The sequence below is a fragment of the Gossypium hirsutum genome, chromosome A12 (genome assembly GCF_007990345.1).
Source record: "Gossypium hirsutum isolate 1008001.06 chromosome A12, Gossypium_hirsutum_v2.1, whole genome shotgun sequence".
Lineage (NCBI taxonomy): Eukaryota > Viridiplantae > Streptophyta > Magnoliopsida > Malvales > Malvaceae > Gossypium > Gossypium hirsutum.
In genome coordinates this window covers 85,100,954-85,125,006 of record NC_053435.1, presented here as the reverse complement: position 1 = coordinate 85,125,006, position 24,053 = coordinate 85,100,954, and the positions used below count along the sequence as shown (strand labels likewise).

The window sequence follows — 24,053 nt, the reverse complement described above, 5'->3', positions numbered from 1 at the left end:
AATCAGATACCCATGTTCTTCATCCAAAATTGGGTCTAGTTGGAACAGAGGTTTCGGGACCATAAAATTCGAGATAGAAATAATTATTTTATGATTATTTTGAGGTCTATGATATGATTGCATGATTGTGTGAAAATTTCATGAAGAAATTCTATGCATAAAGTGCTTAATTTGAAGTTAGGGACTAAATTGAATAAGTTGCAAAACTTGCATTCTAGAAGTTTCTAGTATGAAATTGCTTTGAAATATTAATTAGGAGGTCTTAAATAGAAATTTGACCAATTTCTAAGTGATGGACAAAAATTGGACATGGATGGAATTTTTGAAAGTTTAGTAAGGAAGGCCATTTTGGTCATTTGGTAATTAAAAGAAATAAAAAGGGAAAATAAAGCCAAAATTGACTCATCTTTCTCATGGAGGCCGAAATTAGCATGCGGGAAGCCATGGCTAGGGTTTTCAAGCTTTCCAAGCTCAATAGTAAGTCTGTTCTACTGCCGTTTTTCAAGTTCTTTACATTTTTAGAATCCCGGTAATTTGATTAAGCTTATTCTAGCAATAATTTAAGCTAGGGTTCATATTTGGAAAAATACCAATACGTGAAATGTGTTTATTTTGCTGTTTTATGATAGAATATGAGGTTTTAAATTATGTTAGACAACTTGTGCTACTCGGTTTTGAGTGAAAACGAGTAAAAGGGCTTAATCGGTAAAAATACCTAATAGTCATAAGTATATGTTAGAGTGAGAATTTGATGTTTCCATAGAATGGAAAAGTGATCAGCATGTCATAAAACATAAGAATAAGGGATGAAGTTTAATTCCCGAGCCTTGGGGAAAAAGTGTAAATATGCAAAAGTTTAGGGGCAAAATTGTAATTTTTCCAAATTTTGAGTTAAGGACTGTTTTGAATAGTACATTAATTAAATAAGTAAAATATGATGTTTTAGATCCCGGAAAATGAGATTTGAACCTAGAATGAGAGAAAAATCGAAAATTGGGAAAGTTGGTAAAATGGCCGTTTTAGTATCTAGGTAAGTTCATATGTATAATAAGCATTAATTTATGCATGTTTCAATGTAAAATTGATATATTTATTATGATTTCTGAGGTGTTGAAAATATGTAAGTTGGTATGATAATAATACAGCAATAATGCTGTAATTTATATTTGAAAGTTAAATTTAGTGAATTAATTGAATTATGTTAAATTAAATGATTATGGTGCCAAGTTTATGAATTGATTTAAAAATATGTCTATGGTACATGAAGTGCATTGAATTATCATACATAAATGTGATTTCTATGATTATGGATATTATGGGAAATTGTAAGTTCATATGATTTTTAATAAGGCAATGTGTAATTTAATGTTATTGCCTTGATATTAAATGAGATGTAAGTTTATATACAAGTAATACATCAATATTACTTGTATTATGATATTTTATAATAATATTGGAAATATGTTTGTGGATAATTACTTGATTGGTGAAATTGTTGGAAAAGAGAGAGAAATCTCGGTTGAACCTTCGGAAAGATTGGATGATACAGATAGTATGTAGCTAGGTCACATGTATGGTGCTGAGTGCACATCATATGTACAAGAGAGCTACAAGACATTATGATGTAGCTAGGTCGCATGGGTGATACTATGAATACACCATGTAGACAAGAGAGCTACGGGATATATGTAGCTAGGTCGCATGCGTGGTTCCAGGTGAAGGACACCATGTAGACAAGAGAGCTACGACATAAATTGGCTAGGTCACATGGGTGGTACTGCGTGTTCATCATGTGTACAAGAGAGCCGAACTATATGATGGGTGGAGCTATGTGCTGAAACCACCAAGTATCGAGGATTGATCCAAAGTGTTCAACGGGAGACTCTCTATGTATTGCTTTGTGAGTTTTGTGATGAATAAGTGTAGGAACTTGGTTATGTCAATGATGTGTTCATTAAGTGACCAGGATGTGGTAAGGTTATAAACAAGTAAGTTATACATGAGGATGATTTTATGGTGACCTTGTGATCATGGGCCTATACTTGTGATGTATGAAATGTGGTGAAAATGATTTGTGATATGTATGTTAAAATGAGGTTAATACAAAGAAAGTGTGAAAGAGTGAATTAGCAATAAAACTGTTTTGGATAATAGTAGTGATGTGATTTTGAAAAATCACCAAAAATAGTAGAAATTGAATCAGAGACTGAATGAGATATCAAATTAAAGATTAATGAGTCTATCTTCATATAAAAGAAACACAGCAAGAAAAGGAGTTCCATATTTTGAGATATTTATGTTTTTGTGAGACTAGTTCAGAATGATTACATGATACCCTGTTCTGACTTTGGAAAATCACAAAAATTTGGATAAAAATAATTAGAGGCTTAAAATTATATTTTTAAAATCCCTAATGATCCTAGTTTCAAGATAAATCAACAAGAACATTATCCAAGTTCTGTACTGTGACATAATTAATTTTTAGTGAAGAGAGGTCAGAACTGTCAGAAAGTGAAACAGGGGAAATTTTAATGAATAAACTGTGCTAATTGGTTAAACCAAAAATTATAAAAATTTTATGGTGGAAAGATATGTGAGTCTAGTTTCAGGATAAATTTACGGATCTTAATTTGGAGCTCTGTAGCTCAAATTATAAATAAGTAAGTGACTATGACTCATGTGGACAGTTTGATGTGAGCATTTATTAGTAAATTGTGAAATCGTACTTACAAGAATGCTATATACATTAAGGATGTGGAATGGAGAGGAGGAGGAGGAAAATAAATGTATGTGGAATACATGGAAACTATGGTATATGAAATATTGATATAATGAAATAAATGATATGTGTTTATAAGAAACCAGAAAGAGAATGATATGTATCATGACATGTATATATATATGACTAGTCTCAATGTAATGCTTGTTGGGTATGGAGTTGAATTGAAATGTTTCAGGCAAACATGTTACTTTGCGCATCTGAATTGTGATATTTTATAAAGATATGATCTAGTTTTAAATATGAATACTTGATGATTAAGCTGAATATATTTGGTAAGATGATAATCTTGGTATAAATGTATAAGTGGTACTATAATAAACAAGGTAAAATGAGATTGAGAGACACATGTATGATGACATACAAATGCTATGTTTGTGGTTTAATTGAGAATATTTAATCATTAAATGAATACCATGTTATATGCTTTTGATTTTGTATAAATGTGTAAGAGATTACGGTTGACCAAAGCTTGGAAAATAGCCTAGGTATATTCCCCACAGGCAGAGACACGACCATGTGTCTCAGCCTTGTATGGAACACGACTTTGGGACACGGGCGTGTGGAGCCTTAATGCATGAAATTTCCAAGATTTCCGTAAGTTCTCGGTTTAGTCCCGAACCTTTTCTAAAGTATGTTTTGGGCTTCGGAGACTCAAATAAAGGACTATGTGTAAGTGAATGAACGTTTTGAAATATGAATGAAATTTTATGGCCCGTATTTTAGTTTTGTGTTTGTATGTTTGTCCGGTAACGCCTCGTACCTTATCCCGGCCTCGGGTACGGTAAGGGGTGCTACACCAAAGGCTTCTCTGTCGTTCAATTACGGATAGTATTCCAAGTTCCCAATCTGATATGACGCATATATCAGGTTGAGGGTAGACATGCCTCCTCAACCTAGACAAAAAGAAATCTCAATCGTCTGTTTTCTCCCCCGTTGTTATTGCAAACACAATTGGAAAGATCCCTCGATTACTATCATATGTCATAGCCAACAAAAATCGATGGGTATATTTACCATACATAAAGGTAACGTGTAATGGCCCGATAGTCACGTGTATCAAAAAGTGTATTTTCGGATCTTCATTTTCGCAAAACGGATTCATAAATATTTACTAAAAAAATATTTACAAAGTTAGCTGTGTGGTTAATTAGGTTTTAGTTAAGTGAATTAGTTTGAATTAAGAGTAATTAGGTGAAAGGATTAAATTGCATATAGAGTAAAAATTGAATTATAGATTAAAGAAAAAGTAATTGGACTAAATAAGCAATTAAGCCTTATTTAACAAGTGTATGGTAAAAATAATTACATGTGTACAAATAATATACATATGTATATAATAATATATGTATACTTAATATTTCAGTATATTATATTATATTATATTATTATAATATTAAAAGATTAAACAAATAAATAAAAGAAAAAGAATAGAAAAAGAAACAAAAGTAAAACGAAACAGAGAAGGAAAAAGAGAGAAAGAAAAATGAGAAAAATTAGGGTTTTCAAGAGTTCAAAGCTTAATTGGTAAGTCAATTTAGTCTATTTTCTTGTAATTTTTATGTTTTTAGAATTCCGATATTAAATACTACCCGACCCATGACAAAATTTTAGAAATTTATTAAGTTTTTAAATGTTGTTTATGTTGAATAATTTGAATATTAGGGACTAACTTGATAGATTTTGAAGTTAAAAATGAAAAAGGATTGAATTGTAGAATAAATAGTAAATTTTGAATAATAGGGACTAAATTGTGAAAATTTTGAAAATTAGGGATTTATGTGAAAATAGGGAGTTGAATTTAGTCTAAAGTGGAATTTGCATGAAAATAAAGAACTAAATGTGAAGAATAAAAGTTAGTCTCGGTTTAGGGACTAAATTAAAATTTAGGCAATATTTAAAAATTTTAAAATATTAAATATGAAATTGAATTGTGTTGTATTGATGAATTTTAATTGTTTTAATTCCTTAGCTAACATCGTACCAGAATAATCGACTAAAAAGGGAAAAGATAAAGTCGGCGTCGAATAGCTCGAAATTTTTTGTTTGTATTTCTATAATCCGAAACTAGTTATTAATTGTTGTATTTTTAATTTAATGTATATGGTAAGTGTTGAGGTGAGAATTATTGTGTTTTGCAATTGAAATGGATTGATTTAATATGTGATGAATTTATTGAATTTATATTGATTGAATTGGTATATATATATATATTGATTATTTGAATTGAAATGAATATTGGTTGTATTTGAAAAGTGAACTGAAACCCTATTAATTGTATCGGGCTGAGTCGAATATAGATGGCATGCCATAGGATTGGAAGAGTTCAGGGATTTCTTCAACTTTGAGTCAATGAGACATTAGGTGTCAATTTATTACTTGGGATTAATTTGATGAGGCATTGGGTGCCAATTTACTTCAGTTTAGTCGATGAGACACTGGGTGTCAAATTATTACTTCGAATTATCCAATGAGGCACTAGGTGCCAAACTGGTGTGTTTTAGTTGGATTCATGTATACGTTCGAGTCCGAGTCGTGTTAATAGGGGTAAACATATAATAAAGTTTTATAATTGATATTTAAATGGCATGGTATGAGAAATGAAATTGATATAGTGAATTGAAAATAGAATGTGAAATATGTTGTAAATACATGGAATACATGAGTTAAATACTCATGAATTGACTATGGAATGGATAGTGCCATTTGTTTAAATGATATGTGAACAAATTATGGAAAGCTATTATATAACAAGTGATGAAAATTGAGTATGGTATATAATGATGTGTTCATGAATTGAGTATTGCATGACTAATGCCATTATACAAATAAATATGGTTTGATATGTGAATAACCATTTATATAGTAATTGTGCGAATAGAATATTGTTTAATAAAAAAATGATAGTCATGATACTAGACAATAATATGTCCTTATAATTTAATTGTGCTTATTATATTATCATGTCTTTAAATATTCGGATTATAGAAATACTATTGAGTTTACTCAATGTACGGTTTTGTTTTCCTTGCGCAGATTAGGTACAGTGATTTTGAAGAGTTGTAATTGAGGTTGTGAGCATCCATTTCATCACATCTCTAAGTGCCAAGAGGGTATGTTTCAAAAATTTTGAATAGAATGGCATGTACTTAGGAAGATCAAGTGTGTTCCAAGTAGTAGGGACAAAAATATAATTTATGAAAACTTAATTTTTTTTTTCAAACGTTCAAATATATTAGTGATTAGCCAAAATCACTTTGGCACCAAATGTAATATTCCTATATCAGGTTCCTTGGATCGAACCGGGTATAGGGGTCATACATACTGTCTATTTGTGCCAACGACTTGTAATATTGGAATGCATCCCGGCATTGCTTGAAGGTCCAAAACAGACGCTTAAACACTCGGCACCCACAGAGCAAGCGATCATTGTAGTATGCAAGACCCATTTCAAGATTTGTTACACAACCAGGTACATACCTCTCTAGCACTTGATACTACTGCCATACCTCGTTGTATGATGCGTCCCACCCATTGTGCATATTCTCTAAGGCCTTTTTCTTAGCTATCCACACCTTATAGTACAAAGGTGTGTAGTTCAATTGGCTATGAATACTGACAATTAAAATTGACACATTAGTCCTCGAATCCACATTAATCATCAGTAGTATTAGGCATGTGATCATATCTGAATCCAACTTCGGATGATCCTGTGAAAACCTACAACCCACGACTACGTTAAATTAACTGGAAATAACCTTAAACCCTAAATAAAACCTAAAAACCCAATGATAATGTACCAGAGGAAAAACTTGTTTAATCATCCATAACCCCATCTTTTTCTTAACAATAGCCATGATTTTCCATGAGCAGCTGATGTCTCGCACCGCACACTTCCTTTCAAACTTCTTAAATTTGAATTTAACCATGTGGAAGTTAACCCCGTTCTTGATGTTGTATAGCTTCAATGCTGTGAGAAAACCATCTTTACTGAAAAACTCCCTACCCACTTCCAAATCACCCGAATCTGACAATGCATTTCTGTGGCCCGGCTTCATGTGTGGCAAGTATGCAAACTCCAACGCATCCTCTTTCGAAAGATCGAAATTATGCATGTGGGCTGCCGAAAAATACACCTGAATTGTAGATCTTCTTCTTTGTCACCCTTTTCACCGTCTTCAGGTTCAGTTAGGACAAACTCTGGTTCAAAAAATAATCCAACTTCTGAATCATCGGCACCAGGCTCTCGGGGTGGATCCACATCGTATTCATTGTCATCTTCATTCTCCGACCTACTAACATTTGCCATGTTGGAGGTCCCCTCACTGGTGGACGTCGTAGGGAGTAAATCATCCCTTCTCGTGTATGTTTTAGAATGTCAAAAAATCACATGTCATTTGCTAACCACTTCCATTCCCTAGTAAGTATTCCCAGTGTTGAACATCAACCCACCGAGGTACATGTCTCATCTACTAACTGAGTGTCGTACAGAGATCGTGTATTCCGTTCTACCACCAAAACCTGATGGTTCAGTGTTCTGCCTCTTACGATTGAAATCTAAGGCTGAGACAGATGAGTGTCTTCTTGTTGATGATCGTGAGATATCATAATGGGAATTTTCTAACAGAGTGCTGTACTATCGACACTTTCAATCGTTCTCACTTCTTAAACAATAAGAGTTGTTGAAGTCACAAGTCCTTCATCTGGTCTTGAAAATTCCACATATAACTCAATAAACGGTGATCCACTTTCAAAGTGCGTCTACACCATCACCTCTAAGCCCCTAGCACCTTTGATATCAAATGAGTCATATCTCGCAGGATCAATTAAAACAAAAAATCGATACTTAATAAATGAAACTTACATTTAAATAGATCCGAAAATTTTTTGCCAAATTCTTTTACGAAGTTCTGTCAACTCTATGTTCTGATTAAAAACTAGTCACACTATGTTCTCCGATAAAAAAATCACGTTGTTCTCGGTGTCAAAGACCTCACCGTCATAATAAATAATAGCATTAATTCGTCCACTTATTTTCAACCAATTTATCTATTGAGAGAAATTTGAAACATGAAAAATTAACACGTAAAATCAAAACATTATGCAATAAATATAATGCTTCATATAAATTTTAACATGAAAAATCAACTTATACCTTCAACCCCAACTTCTATTCTTCTGAACTTCTTCAATTTCTATTCCTCCAACTTATGCCATCAAAGGCTAAAATGTGGGTCATTTATAGCCTAAGGGAATACATACCACTCATTTCTGTAAAATGCTCCAGATAATGGGGGTTGAAATTTGTAGAGGAAAAACACTCCAAGTAAGACACACTATCAAAAGCAATACTAAAAAAGGGCGTCCAGCTGGAAGCATTTTCTGTACTTTTGCTAACAATACATCCTGCTTGGAGCGTTTTTCCTCTACAAACCTCAACCCCCACTATTCGAGACATTTTTCACAAACCTTATCCCGAGAATCGCGAGATATTTTTTTTAAAACCATCTCATCAAATTTATTTTCTCAGAAGCAGCAGTACTGAAAAGGGCATCCACTTGGAAGCGTTTTCTGTACTTTTGCTGAATGTGCATCCTATTTAGAATGTTTTTTCTCTACAAAAGTCAACCCATCTAATCAAAATTATTTCTTCAAAACTCATCCCCTCAAAACTATTTTTTTAGAACCCATCCTGTACAAATTATTTTTTTCAGAACCTTAAACCTTAAAAATAAATAAAACCCTATACCTAACCACCTAAAAAATAAAAAACCTTAAACCCTAATTTCATAAAGCATAACATTAACCCTAACCTTAAATAATTAAAAATTAAAAAACCCTAATTGAGACTAGGAAAACATTGGCAAAAGCACGCCCACGTGAACGCTTTCTAGTAAAACACTTCCAGGCCAGCGTGTTTTACATGTCATCAGGGAAAAAAGCATTGTGCTGGACGCACTTTTCTGCGTTTCTCCTGAAAATGACGCTAGCTCAGTGTGTTTTTGTTCTCATTATTTTAAAAAAAAATTGGCCCACTTTCGTAATTTTTTTGAAAATAGGCCTTTTCTAGTCAATTGGTCGCTAATGAAAATGTTATGCTTATTATTATTGGATGTTAATGATATTTAAAATAAAATGAGATGAAAATAATAGTTTAATTATCAAAATGAGATTAAAAAATTTTAAATTCAAAAAAATAAATTATAATTGAAATACTAAAACAATGGATTTTAAATCAAGAGTTTCAATTGCTTCAATCATCTAGTTTAGTGGTCTTTTGTATGAAAATTAGTGTAAAAACAATGATAACGGTGAAATTAAATATTACAATAATTTTATAATACGAGACAAAAAGAAAATTAAATGCACCACACTAAAAATAAAACGTTTATTCAAAGAAACCTTAAGTTTTAATTAAATAAATTATTAAAATCATAAATATTTAAAAATAGAAAGAAACTACAATTCATTTAAAATCTGGTTTAAGTCTTTGTTGGGATGGATATATCAATCTGTTGCTACTACAATTGATTCGTTCAATTCCAACAACCGTCATTGGAGTCGAAATGAAAATCAACACTCTGAAGGTTTGTTAATAACACGCGTCCAAATGTAAAACATATGAATCAATATATATCATAGACCCGCAACACAGGTTACCAGATCTCCTCCATCTCCATCTCCATCTCCATCTCCTCTTCTGTCTTAATCTTTTCACAATTTATTCTCTGTTTTGTCTGAACATCTTTTCTACTCTCTCGTCTTAAAGCAAAGAAAAAAAAAGTCGATTCCCTTCTCTCTGAATTCAAATTTATCCCACTCCGGATAACAAAAAAACAATGGGCCCTGAATCGAGCTCCGCAACATCATCATCGTCTCCATCTGGGAAACGAAGCAGAGATCCCGAAGATGAGATTTATATCGATAATCTCCACTCTCACAAGCGTTATCTCAGTGAGGTTTCATAGTTTCTTTTTTCCTTGTTTTTTAAATGCCCAAATCATCAAAGTTTCAACTTTTTGTAATCTTTGTCTAAATAATTTTATAATATTATACCCGAAGTTCTGGGTAGTTGTTATCTCCACGTACGATTTGTTTGTTTGTTTCATCGGATTATTTGCATTAAAGGGGCTTCAATTATTGAAAAATTAAAAATACCTTTTGGCAGATAATGGCATCTAGCTTGAATGGATTAACTGTTGGGGACCCACTTCCAGAAAATCTCATGGAATCTCCTGCTAGGTCTGAAACCATGTTCTATCCCAGGTTTGTTGTCTGTCTTAACCTTAATCAACTATTTTGTAAGTGACCCTGAACTATGAATGTGTTATTACTGTTCATGTTGAGTTCAATACCGTTTTAAGTGGATTCGATCGTATGTAATTTATCTTTCAATATCCAATTAGCTCTTTTTTGGTGCTAGAAATAGACGGTGCAACGGCTATCTATGGCTATATTGTAGTCTGCAACTTGGTTCACTCATCCTTGTTATCTTTCCAGGGATGAAATGTCTTGGCAATATTCATCGATGTCCGAAGATTCGGATGACTCGAGATTTTGCGAGACACCTATGTTGAGTACTTGTTTATGCCATTCCGATAGCCGGCCTACTAGTCCTGTTTCCCCATACCCATATCAAAGACCAGCGAATGGTTTCACCTCTGCTCCTTCAACTAGTTCATACCCTTTGCACGGTAATGTCAGCACTATCAGTTGTTCTCAGCCACGCCAAAGAGGCTCGGATACAGAGGGACGGATCCCATCCTCACCGAGTGATATCTGCCACTCAGCTGACTTACGGAGGGCAGCACTCTTGCGGTCCGTGCAGATGAGAACACAACCTTCCAGTCCGTCATCATTTGACACGCCAGTTGAGGATAGAGAATATCAGATTGAGGAGTGTTCTACTTTGGGTATCTCAAAGCCTGAATTTAGCCAAGAGAAATCTTTGCATAGTGAAAGTGGATGAATACGGTGATTAGAGGTCTTCCATCATCGTTCACCCTCTTGTTTCACACGCTTTTCTCAAAATCTGGCCTACGGAACCTTTGTAAAATCGGTCTACTGTTTAAACGTGTTATTTCACATCTATATATTGGTTTAATTCAAAATAAGTTTCCAGGAAATCTATAATAGGAAAATCAGGAGAAAAAATTCGAATAAATGCAGAGTGAAATCACTGGTCAAAACTAGTTATAGGAGAAAAATTCCATCATAAGAACTTTTACTAGTTACTGGTGCTGCTGCGCGCAAATGGTGCCCAAGTCCTAATCAAGGCCTAGCGATTTGCTGCTGAAAGATACCCAAAACATAAAACGCTAAGATGATCCCAGTCCTTGAAAAGGTCGATGAAACTTGAACCTGCCGCAGCACTAGACGAGGTGAAATACATTGATCTAAGAAGATGCAAATGTTGATAGGATGTTCTTCTTGAGCGTGAATTCATCAGCTTTTGCTGGGCTTATTGACTGCATCAAGAACAAAAGAAAAAAAAAACTCATGGTTCAGAACAATCACCACTGAATATTTTAACCGTTGGCAACTAATGGTGTAGAGCCAAGTGGATCCCAAATACTGGCAAACTCAAGCTCGACTTGAAACTCAAGGTTTTGATACTCAAGTTGAGCTCGATTGAACATCAATTTCTAAACTCGAGCTCGACTCGAAACAAAATTTAGCTTTGAGTACCTCAATTTCGATTTAGCTCATTCACACTTAAGCTCCTTCAACATGAGGGTAAAAATGTAATTTCCTAATATAGAGATATATTAAAATGAGTAGCTCAATTAGGCTCGTTAGCCATTCAAATCAAGCCATTACAGTGTTCGAATTCGGCTCAACTGATAGCTTGAGCTACTCAGCTCAATAATTACCGAATTGAATTCGAGTTTCTTTTAGTTGATCTCAAAAAGCTTACAATCACTATTGTCTCATTTACACCCTTATTAAGATATGGCATAAGATATGGCAAAGATGATTCAGGGCACCATCCTGTTAATTAACTGTAACAGTCAAACCACTCACTATATGTACTTCTATTACAATAGTAACTCTTTACCTTGTCAAGCATGCGCTGCAGCCGCTCAATTTCCTTCTTGGGGTAGTCAGCACCTTTCTCTAAACAGCTTTTAGCAGCTTTCAAGTATATCTTTCCATGCCTGACAACCAGCAATATGAACATTTATACATAGAAATAATAGTAGTCCTTTGACACAAAATTTTAAAATGGAAAATAGGTACTGATGAGTTCTCCTTTGGAACATAATATTGAGAAACTAAATGAATACCTCGCAGTAGAACCCTTGAGCTTCTCAACTTCCTCTTCAATCTTGGAGAAGACTACTTTCTTCTCGTCGGCAGAAGCAGCCACAAACTCCTTCACTAATGCATCCAAACTTGACAAAATACCAGCCTATGCAAAGAAAACCGAGAACAATTAATCCATATAGAAGTATTGATGACAAATATGGTGTACCAGCCTACACATGAGCTACCAACCGTTGAAGTTAACTGCCCTTTTGCATCACGACTGGTCCCACATTTCTCGTTGATGAAAGAAACAAAGTCATCTAAATCCCTGCCACCGTCATAGTCTTCGCCAGCTTTGTTACCTTTAGGGAAGAATTTCAATGTTGGAAACCCACTTATTCCATACCTGCAACAAAAGCATAGGCCTTAAAACCCACTGATAACTCCCTAATTGTTAACAAACACTTCATAAAAGAAAACCGAGCTTGTTGGATAACTCCAAGCTTACTTTTCAGCTAGATCCCTGTATTTGTCAGCATCTAGATTAGCTATCACTACATCTTCTTCCGATTTAAATGCCGTTGCTACCTTTTCATAGGTCTGCAGAGACAAAAACAAAGGTTTAGAATGCAGATCGCCACTTGTACCAGAAAAATAATGCCTACTTTATTAAACAAAGATAGATGCTTACAGGAGCAAGGTTTTTGCAATGGCCACACCTGGCAGAAAACCAACCCAGAACTTGGTCAAAACAAGTTCATATAAAAAGGGAGATGGAACTAGAAAAAGCTCTTCGGTTTCCCTCCAAAACAGTAATATTACCAACCCAAGAAAAAAAAAACACGCTTACCAAGGTGCATAAAACTCAACCAACACATCTTTGGTTTCATCAAGGACAATCTCATCAAAATTATCCGCATTTAGCACTGCAACATTGGATGGCAAAGTGGCTATCTTCACATTAGTCCCTGTCAATACATCAGTTTAGCAAAATCATATTGTGTTTAGACTATTTTGGGTATCAATCTACATTGAGAAAGTCAACCATACACAAGAAAGAAGTAATGGCAGACCACAATGCGAAAATTCTTCAGAAGGAAAAAGACATATGTACCTCCTTCAGTGTTAACAAATTCAGCAAGTGCCTCAGCTGTGCGTGGTCCTTCATACCTAGGTAAAACAATTTTGATTTACTAAGACCATGGTTTAAATGAAAATAAGAGTAAAAGAAACTAAACATAAAACAAGACCTAACTGTCACAAGATCTGTTCCAACATGTTAATTTATACTCACTTTTTAGGTTCCAAAGAGCCTTTAGGAAACCACTGAACAGTTGGGTAGCCTTGAACACCATATTTGCTGCATAAACTCTTATGTTCATCACAATCCACCTACACATAGCAATAGCAAGAAAAAACCTTTATTATAGTAAAAAAATTTCACAATTCGAAAAGCCTCGATAAACAATAATTCATAAATCAACAAGCAAAGCTATGTAATTATAAATCACAAACCTTTCCAATCAAGACGGATTTAGCCTTCTTAAAAGTTGCCCCGAGCTTCTCGTACTCAGGAGCTAGCTTCTTACAGTGTCCACACCTGTAGTTCGAAATCAAAATAACATATATTCAGAATATAACTAGCTGGATCTTAAGTTTTTTCCATAATCTAAATCCATACTCAGAAGTATACCAAATTCAAAACAAAGAAAAGAGGAATATATTTAGCAACAATTCAGTGACCTAGAGAGTATGATCCTAAGAAACAAACATCAGAACCAAAAAAATGAATAAGAGAAAACAATCGATGTTCAACTATGTCTTGCTGATCTAACGATCGATTAATGAGGATCTACTCTAAAACATCAAAAAAATACAACATAAACACTAATCTAAAAAAGAAATGAAAAACAATAGGCGATAGAAAAATTATTTACCAAGGAGCATAGAACTCGATGAGAACTCCTCTATCTTGACCAACTTCCTTATCGAAGTTCGCTTCGGTCAGTACGACGACGTCATCGGCCAAAGCTGAAGCTAATAACAAGGCCAAAGTTCCAAAGGCTAAACAGATCTGAGACTTCATTTTTTTTTCTCTTCTTCTTCTTCCTCTGTTTGAATCTCCCTCTGGTTTCTTTATTATTCTGCCGGTCTATTGAAGACTTTTTTTTATTATAGCAAGTGCTAGCCGGTTGGTTTTTTTTTTTTTAAATTTCTACTTTTTTATATAAAATAAATTTCTTTTCTTTTTGGATAAATTTATCCAAGGACGATACTTTGAAAAACAGGGACTATGTGATGACGTGGCGAATTTTGAATTGTTGAACTGAAAATCATGAGTAGTATATTGGCGTATTGTTGTACGATGATGCGTGGCGGATATGATACGCTCCATGGCTATTGGTAAAGCGTAGGCTCAGTGACGTGTTTATAATGACGTGGCATGCTGTGATAGGTTCGATTGTCGTGGAGGAGTTTTATGCTTGGAGCTGCAGTAACCCAATATCTTTGTTTACAAAGGACTGTCTTAAGTCTTAACCCAATTAGTTATGTAGGATTGGGCCAACACCCATTTTGTATAATTTTTCAATGAAAACTAAAAATAATAATAAAACCATTCTCGAATAAAAATGGTGTGCTTTTTTTTAATTGGTATATTTACACATTTAATTCTCAACACTTACACATTCTTTCCATTAGAAAATGAAAATAAAATCCCCCATTATCTAATAGGTTAAGTTTATATCTAATAAGGAATAAAAGATGTAGAGATAGATATTATGAACTCATGAGTTGAATATGATTTGTTTGTCATGGATTGAAATGTAAAAAAGAAGAAATTTGAATAATTAAAGGTTTAAAAAGAGAAGATTTGCTAAAGAGTCTGTCATTCCGCTCACACCAACTGATATGTATAAATGCAGTCAATGGAAGTTTGAGAATGCAAACTAAGAGAAACAAACCTTTAAAGTAAGCCATAGCCCAATTCAACTCTTGAACCCAAGTCCCATTAGGTCTTGTAATACCATAGAGAACCAAAATCAATCCCTAAAGCCTTCGGGAGAACTCACATTAAAAATAGATGTGGTCTCTTGTTTCAGTAGCAGAGGAACATAGAAGGCAGCTGCTATCAATGTTAAGACTGTTGAAAAGTCAATTAAAGGGTGAGTTGAAAAGTCAAAAATGGGAGGTGCAAGTGGCACCGAAAGGAAAAATGGTAGGCAAGTTGTTTAAAATTGAATGTGATAATTGCAATTTTGGTCCCTAATTTTTTAGGCCATTTGCAAGTTAGTCCCTGAACCTCAACTATAAATAGGCCTAACCATTTCTCATTTCAACCATCCCAACAAATCTTTCTCTCTTAGTTTTCTCTCTTCTCCCATTTGAGAATTCTTAAGGAATTCTATTTGTTTGTAATATTTTGGAGATAGTAAATTTATCATCTGGTGTTAGTGCCCGAGGACGTAGGTATAATTTACCGAACCTCGTTAAAACTCTTGTGTTTTTTTCTTGTCCTATTTTTCTTTCAATATTTGAGGGTATAACAGTAGTACTTAATTGTGCTATTAAATTACTATAGAAGGGATATTCTGACTAAGGAAAGACTTGGTATTTAAGAGATCCTTGTGATCCACCTCTCTTCCCTGGGAATTGAACTTTGTGTGATTTTTTAGTACAATAATTTACACGCTTCCGACCCTATTGGAACAACAAGTGGTATCAAGAGCCGAAGGTTAATCGTAGTATGCTCTGTGGTTGCAGTTTAAACTGATCTTCCACATCAAAAAAGATTTCCTTAGGTATATTGAAAGATTATGGAGAAAACGGTCGGTTTAGGAGCTTCAACATCGTCCATGTGGACAAGACCGATAGTTGCAAATGCAAGATTGGCCGTGGAGATCTTTGATGGCACGGGCCATTTTGGTATGTGGCAAAGTGAGGTTCTAGATGCCCTTTTTCAGCAGGGTCTAGACATTGCCATTGATGAAGAGAAACCAGATAATGTACAGGAGAAAGATTGGAAGGCGATCAATCAGTTGGCATGTGGCACAATTCGATCATGCCTTTCTCGATCAAGCAGAGGTATGCTTTTTCAAATGAGACTTCTGCAAATAAGTTGTGGGTGGCACTTGAAAAGAAATTTTTGAAGAAAAACAGTCAAAATAAGCTCCACTTGAAGAAAAGACTGTTTCGCTTCACTTACGTCCCAAGTACCACAATGAATGATCATATCACCAAATTTAATCAGTTAGTCACTAATTTGCTAAATATGGATGAGACATTCAAATATGAAGATTTGGCTTTGATGCTGTTGGGGTCACTTCCTAAGGAGTTTGAGTTCCTAGAAACTACTCTACTTCATGGCAGGGGTGATATATCTCTGAGCGAAGTCTATGCGGCCTTATACAGTTATGAACAGAGAAAGAAGGACAAACAGAAAAACTCAATCAGAGATACAGAAGCTTTAGCAGTCCGAGGTCGATCATACACTCGGAAGAAAACTCAGAAAGGGAGATCAAAGTCAAAGTCCAGACTCGGGAAAGATGAATGTGCCTTTTGTCATGAGAAAGGCTACTGGAAGAAAAATTGTCCAAAGCTGAAGAATAAGGGAAAAGCTGCTGTAGATGCTTGTGTTGCAAAGCATGATACCAGTGACTCTGAACTATCACTGGTTGCATCATCATCGTCGTTCCATTCAGATGAGTGGATATTGGATTCGGGTTATACCTATCATATGTCCCTTAACCGGGAGTGGTTCTCTGATTTAGTAGAACTAAATGGAGGAGTTGTTTATATGGGCAATGACAATGCCTGTAAAACTGTTGGGATAGGTTCAATCTAATTAAAGAATCAAGATGGATCAACCAGAGTTCTGACTGATGTTCGGTACGTGCCCAGTTTGAAGAAAAATCTTATCTCATTGGGAGCCTTGGAATCCAATGGTTCAGTTGTTACTATGAGAGATGGGATTTTGAAAGTGACATCTGGCGCACTTGTGATATTGAAGGGTATCAAGAAAAGTAACTTGTATTACTACCAAGGTAGTACAGTTATTGGAGCAGTCGCTGCAGCTTCCGGTAACAAAGAATTAGACTCAATGCAGTTATGGCATATGAAGTTGGGACATGCCAGTGAAAAATCCTTGCAAATTCTGGCAAAGCAAGGATTGTTGAAAGGTGCAAAGGCTTGCAAATTAAAATTTTGCGAACATTGTGTTCTGGGAAAGCAAAAGAGAGTGAAATTTGACACTGCTATCCATAATACAAAAGGTATTTTGGAATATGTTCACTCAGATGTGTGAGGGCCTTCCAAAACACATTCGTTGGGAGGAAAACACTACTTTGTTACTTTTGTTGATGACTTTTCTAGAAGAGTTTGGGTGTATACCATGAAAACTAAGGATGAAGTGCTTGGAGTTTTTCTTAAATGAAAAACTATGATCGAAAACCAGACTGGCAAGAAAATCAAGCGGCTTAGGATGGACAATAGAGGGGAATATAGAAGTGATCCGTTCTTCGATGTGTGCCAAGAGTATGGTATTGTTCGACACTTCACAGTTAGGGATACACCACAGCAGAATGGAGTGGCAGAGCGTATAAATCGAACATTACTGGAGAAAGTTCGATGTATGTTGTCCAATGCTGGGTTGGGCAAGCAATTTTGGGCTGAGGCTGTGACATACGCTGGCCATCTTGTTAATCGTTTGCCATCATCTGCATTAGAAAGAAAAACTCCTATGGAGGTATGGTCTGAAAAACCGGCTACAGATTATGATTCCTTACATGTGTTTGGATCCACTGCATATTACCATGTGAAGGAATCAAAGTTAGATCCGAGGGCAAAGAAAGCTCTCTTTATGGGAATCACTTCTGGAGTGAAGGGATTTCGTCTTTGGTGCTTAAGTACAAAGAAAATGATCTGTAGCAGAGATGTTACCTTTGATGAATCTACCACATTGAAAAAGGTAGCAGATGAAGATATTCAGACAAGCGATACTCCACAGCAGGTGGAGTGTACTCCAAAACAGGTGGAGTTTGATCAGATGGGGATTTGCCCAGTTAATAAATCTAATTCTCCAGCCACAATGGAGGAATTAGAGGTTGAAGAGGTTCTGACCCAAGAACCGTTAAGTACACCAGAACCAGTTGCAGTTGCAAGGCCACGGAGAGAAATTCGTAGACCTGCTCGATTTATTGATATGGTGGCCTACGCCCTTCCCATTGTTGATGATGATATTCCTGTCACTTATCAAGAAGCAATCCAAAGCTTAGAAAGTGACAAATGGAAAAGCGTCATGGATGAAGAAATGCAATCTCTCCGGAAAAACAATACTTGAGAGTTGGCGCAATTACCGAAAGGTAAAAGGGCAATCGGATGCAAGTGGGTATTCGCAAAGAAAGATGGATCTCCTAGCAATAAAGATGTTCGCTACAAGGCAAGATTGGTAGCTAAAGGCTACGCTCAGAAGGAGGGAATTGACTACAATGATGTATTTTCCCCTGTTGTGAAGCATTCCTCCATTAGAATTTTGTTGGCCTTGGTAGCACAGTTGAATTTGGAGCTAGCTCAACTTGATGTTAAGACGGCTTTCTTGCATAGTGAGTTAGAAGAGGAGATCTATATAACTCAGCCCGAAGGATACACAGATGCTGGTGGTAGAAATTGGGTTTGTAAGCTGAACAAATCGCTATATGGATTGAAGCAATCCCCGATGCAGTGGTACAAGCGATTTGATAGCTTTATGAGAAGGCAGAAGTACACAAGAAGCAAATATGACAATTGTGTGTATTTGCAGAAGCTGCATGACGAATCTTTCATTTATCTACTCTTGTATTTTGATGATATGTTAATCGCTTCGAAGAGCCAAAAAGAGATAGATAAGCTGAAGGCTCAGTTGAATCAAGAGTTCGAGATGAAAGATCTAGGTGAGGCCAAGAAGATTCTGGGCATGGAGATAAGTAGAGATAGACAGAGAGGCAACCTTTTGTTTAAATCAGAAGCAATATCTGAAAAAGGTATTACAATGTTTTGATGTAAATGAAAACACAAAACATGTAAGTAGCCCACTTGCTTCTCATTTGAAACTCAGTGCTCAATTATCTCCGAAAATTGAAGATGAAAGAGAATATATGGTGAAAGTCTCATATGCTAATGCAGTTGGGAGTTTGATGTTTGCGATGGTGTGTACGAGGCCTGACATTTCACAAGCTGTTGGAGTTGTGAGCAGGTATATGCATGATCCTGGAAAAGGACATTAGCAAGCTGTGAAATGGATTCTACGGTATCTTCGAAAAACCATAGACATTGGTTTAATTTTTGAGCAGGATGAAGTACTTGGTCAGTTTGTAGTTGGATATGTTGATTCCGACTTTGCTGGTGATTTAGATAAACGTCGTTCAACTACGGGGTATCTGTTTACTCTTGCGAAAGCCCCAGTGAGTTGGAAGTCTACCTTACAGTCTACAGTAGTAGTGTCTACTACAGAGGCAGAATATATGGCAGTTACAGAAGCTGTTAAGGAGGCTATTTGGCTTAATGGATTGTTGAAAGACTTGGGAGTTGTTCAAAGTCACATTAGTCTATATTGTGACAGTCAGAGCGCTATTCATTTAGCGAAAAATCAAGTCTATCATTCAAGAACCAAGCATATCGACGTAAGATATCACTTTGTGCGGGAAGTCTTTGAAAAAGGAAAAATTCTACTTCAGAAGATTCCGACAGCAGATAATCCCGCAGATATGATGACCAAGGTGGTAACATCAAGTTTAATCATTGTTTGAACTTAATTAACATCCTGAAATTTTGAGCACCTTCAGGTGTATGGCGCTCGAGAGCGCATTTAGAGGCACTACAAAAGATAGCTTTATAGAATTTGGGGAGTTGAAGGAAGTATGTGAAGATGTGATTATCCTAATCAAATCTTCAATGTGGAGATTGTTGAAAAGTCAATTAAAGGGTGAGTTGAAAAGTCAAAAATGGGAGGTGCAAGTGACACCGAAAGGAAAAATGGTAGGCAAGTTGTTTAAAATTGAATGTGATAACTGCAATTTTGGTCCCTAATTTTTTAGGCCATTTGCAAGTTAGTCCCTGAACCTCAACTATAAATAGGCCTAACCATTTCTCATTTCAACCATCCCAACCAATCTTTCTCTCTTAGTTTTCTCTCTTCTCCCATTTGAGAATTCTTAAGGAATTCTATTTGTTTGTAATATTTTGGAGATAGTAAAGTTATCATCTGGTGTTAGTGCCCGAGGACGTAGGTATAATTTACCGAACCTCGTTAAAACTCTTGTGTTTTTTCCTTGTCCTATTTTTCTTTCAATATTTGAGAGTATAATAGTAGTATTTAATTGTGCTATTAAATTACTATAGAAGGGATATTCTGACTAAGGAAAGACTTGGTATTTAAGAGATCCTTGTGATCCACCTCTCTTCCCTGGAAATTGAACTTTGTGTGATTTTTTAGTACAATAATTTACACGCTTCCAACCCTATTGGAACAATAAAGACCACAAGCAATTAACCTGTCCCTCGTAGGTAGCCTGTTCAAAATAGCCATCCATGCAATAAGTGAGTGTTTAGGCACATGAAGTGGAAACCAAATAAGCCTCTGCCAAGGCACCTTTTCCCCTTTCATTCGAGTATCCTCCCAGAGCTTAGTGGTAGACACATAGACACCGATAGGGAACCACAAAATAAATTCAGCAGCAAAATCCCTCAGCTTAAGGAGCCTCCTCCTTGTCCAGCTGCTAGAGGAATTCAAAGAAACATTCCTGAAAGAATCCCCTTTTAAAACATACCTTTGGATCCAAGCGATCCATCAGGAACCCTCAGAAGCAAGCAAGGCTCGAATCAATTGGAGCATGCAAGCCTTGTTCCACTCCTCCAAATGTCTGATGCCTAATCCTCCCTCTGACTTGTGTAAGCAGATGGTCCTCCAACTTACCCTAGCCCCTACAGCACTGTTATTGGACCCCTTCCAGAAAAATCTTGAGCACAGTTGGGCAATACTTTGGAGAATAGACTTACGCAGAAGGTACTGTTTGCTCCAGAAAGCTTACACACTGAAGAGAACAAATTTGATCAGTTGAAGTCTGCCAGCAAAACTCAAAGTATTTGGCAGACTACTAATTAAAATTTTATTGTTTTGTATTGTTTTTAGAAAGTGTTTTTGAGAAATAAAATATTTATTTTATACATGATGTGAAGTAAATATATGCATTTAAAAATTGTTCAAATTTGTTCTTATTATGATATTTTATTAAAAATAAAAAATAATTTATTGTAGCCCATTATTAATATTTTAATATATGAAATATAAAATTTAAATATTTATAAATAATTAATATTAATTATTTGTAAAATTTAATTTGAATGTATAATCTATATTTTAAAAATATAGTTGTTATAAATTTAAATATATAACATTTTATATTTGAAATAAATTTAAATACAAGATAATTATATAGTTATATAAATATTATATCAAATATATCAAATTATACATAAGGGTTACACATGTCATTTTGGCTCCAAAAATATTTTTTCAAAAGCAAAAACTAAAAAATAAGCTGCTTTTATTTTTTGGGTCTTGAATTCGATTAATATTGATTATGACTTCAAAAGTATTTTTAAAAAGCATTCAAAAACAAAACTTTACTATGAAGTAAATGTGGATTGCAATGCAAGTTGATCACCAATATCGTTAAGAAATTATTATTTTAATCAACATTTCTCTTAAAAAACGAATTGAGTCTTTTTAAAAGATTAAATTTAATTTAACGAAAAAGAATAATGTCCAAATTGATAAAAGATATAAACATTAAGGGTTAAATTTATCGCTAACCCATTAATTAATGATGTTTGGACTAATGTTTTTCACCTTGCATTTTCTTTATTAAAATAACAAAAGGAGCAAAAGGTTGTTAACAAATGAACAGATCATCATCCAGGAGACGCACAAAAAAAAACAAGGAGACCGATATGTTAACTGTGACTAGCTAAGAAGTTCGCATCTACGTGAAACAGCCAAACAACCATGGAATATCATGTCTCTCACACTAAAAACTCCTTATTTTCCAACATATATCTATCCCTTCACCATTATAATCACTATCCCACAACCAGGATGAGTTGCAGTAGTACTCTCAGCATCAGTTGCATCAAGTAGAACTGGCAAATTAGACAGCTTTGAGCCAAGAACCTCAAACCAATTGCTAGAACTTGAAAAGTGGACTTGCTTCTTAGGAGGTGAAGAAGGTGAAATAACAACTGCCTTGCCCTTTCCTGATTCTTCATGAGCAACAATACTATCAGCAACAACACTGTCAGTAGTAATATTATCAAACACTGAATCCTCAACCACTTTATCAACAGATTTCTTATCCTTGACAGGAGTCAGGAGTCTACTTAGGGCAATTCTTCACAGAGTGCCCAAAAGAACAACAAGGAGAACAACGAGCAAGCATGACACCATAACAGTAATAGAGGTGAGAGATCCATCACTCAGTTTCACATTGATAGAACGAGGAATTACGGTATCAACACAAATCTCAACACAAATCTTAGCGTACGAGAGACGAGTTTGAGAGGCAGTTACACTATCCATGTACAAAGGAGTAGCACTCGCAATGTAACTTAGGCCTTTTTGCGTAAACAATTCCAAAAGGACTCGATAACATTGGATCCATACGGGCATCCAGCCTAGATTCAATTCCAACTTCCTAAGATTAGGTTCCCACTTACTAAGGATAACATAAATATTTTATATGTGCTAATAAATGCCAAAAGTAACATGTTTTAACATCATTCTTAATGTGTTTTTTGGATAATTATTCGATTTAAAATGGTGAATTTTATGTTCTCAATCCTTTAAATTTATGTTTTTATACTTAGGAGAGCATTTGGAAGCAAAAGGAGCGAAAATCGGAGCAAATTTCAACAGCCACATGGGCTAGGCCATTCCACATGGGCTGGGCCATGTGAGCTACACGGGATGACACACGGTCATGTGCCAAACCTATGGATTTCACGAATCGCACTCCAAACATGTAAGAGAACGCAATTTTTAGGTTTTTCAAACATTCTAAGACCTATATATGACACAAATAAGAAGATAGGAGGGAACCGTCATAGAATACTCGAGAAAACAACTCGAAAAACACCATTAAAGCAGACTCTGAAGCAGATTTCTATCAAGATTGAATATCTCATTTTGATTTCTTTAAAGTTTATTATGAGTTTATTTATTTCTTATTGTTATACTTTCTTTGAAATGTTTTTGTTTGTGATCATGAATTAATTTTTTAAATACTTAGGGAGATGAACTCTAGAATAGATTTTGTTATTTGATTTCTATTTTTACGCAATAAATACTTAGATATTGTTCTTAAATATGTGTATTTTATTCTTAGTTTGATATTTCTAGATTATTAATCCATATTCAATGTACTTAAATTTGAGGAGGAATAGACCCTATTTAATGGTAGATCTAGCATAATTGAGTAGAGTTGCATGTAATCCTAGAAATAAGACGATATAAATCTATCGGATTAGAGTCAAATCTAATAGGGGATTCATAGATCGAGTTAATATAATAATATGAGTTTTAATTAGAAAGAAATTTCGATCAATCAACCTAGAGTCAATTACTCTTAGTCTTGAAGAGATATATTAGTATAATTTAGGAATTTATACGGATCAATATACTAAGTGAAGAAATTATGAAATTTAGTTGGATTCTTTCCTGGTATTGTTTCGTTTCTTGGTTGTTAATCGATTATTTTCCTGATTTGTTCTTTACTTAATTAATTTAGTTAATTTTAGTTTTGATCAATCACTCCAATTTGTCGGTTAAATAATAGAAAGACGGTAATTACTAGTATTTTTAGTTCTTGTGAGAACGATATCTTTTCTCACTATAGTTATACTATTAATTGATAGGTGCACTTGCCTTAATTAAATTTTTAGTTGGTTTACGACTGCATCAAATTCCAAGATCCATGTTCCAGGACCTAGACAGGAG

At 34.9% G+C, this 24,053-nt stretch overlaps 2 protein-coding genes across 3 annotated transcripts; one reads left to right on the top strand and one right to left on the bottom strand.

The window, feature by feature from the left end:
• Positions 1-9,256: 9,256 nt before the first annotated feature.
• LOC107925658 (uncharacterized) lies at positions 9,257-10,872 on the top strand. Of its 2 annotated transcripts, none has more exons than XM_041082932.1 (3): positions 9,257-9,733; positions 9,948-10,045; positions 10,280-10,872. In XM_041082932.1, the coding sequence occupies exons 1-3, from the start codon at positions 9,689-9,691 to the stop codon at positions 10,746-10,748; spliced, it is 612 nt and encodes a 203-aa protein (XP_040938866.1). In that variant the 5' UTR covers positions 9,257-9,688; the 3' UTR covers positions 10,749-10,872. The 2 variants fall into 2 exon arrangements, with proteins under 2 accessions (XP_040938866.1, XP_016711857.1); XM_016856368.2 differs by having other exon boundaries at positions 9,262-9,738.
• Positions 10,873-10,909: 37 nt separating this feature from the next.
• Positions 10,910-14,189, bottom strand: LOC107925657 (probable protein disulfide-isomerase A6). Its single transcript, NM_001327253.2, has 11 exons — positions 13,966-14,189; positions 13,544-13,628; positions 13,323-13,420; positions 13,143-13,198; positions 12,879-12,996; positions 12,720-12,747; positions 12,537-12,628; positions 12,278-12,434; positions 12,067-12,191; positions 11,838-11,937; positions 10,910-11,247 (listed from the first exon to the last, which is right to left on the bottom strand). Exons 1-11 carry the CDS (start codon positions 14,112-14,114, stop codon positions 11,176-11,178), a joined length of 1,080 nt encoding a protein of 359 aa, NP_001314182.2. The 5' UTR covers positions 14,115-14,189; the 3' UTR covers positions 10,910-11,175.
• Positions 14,190-24,053: the final 9,864 nt, after the last annotated feature.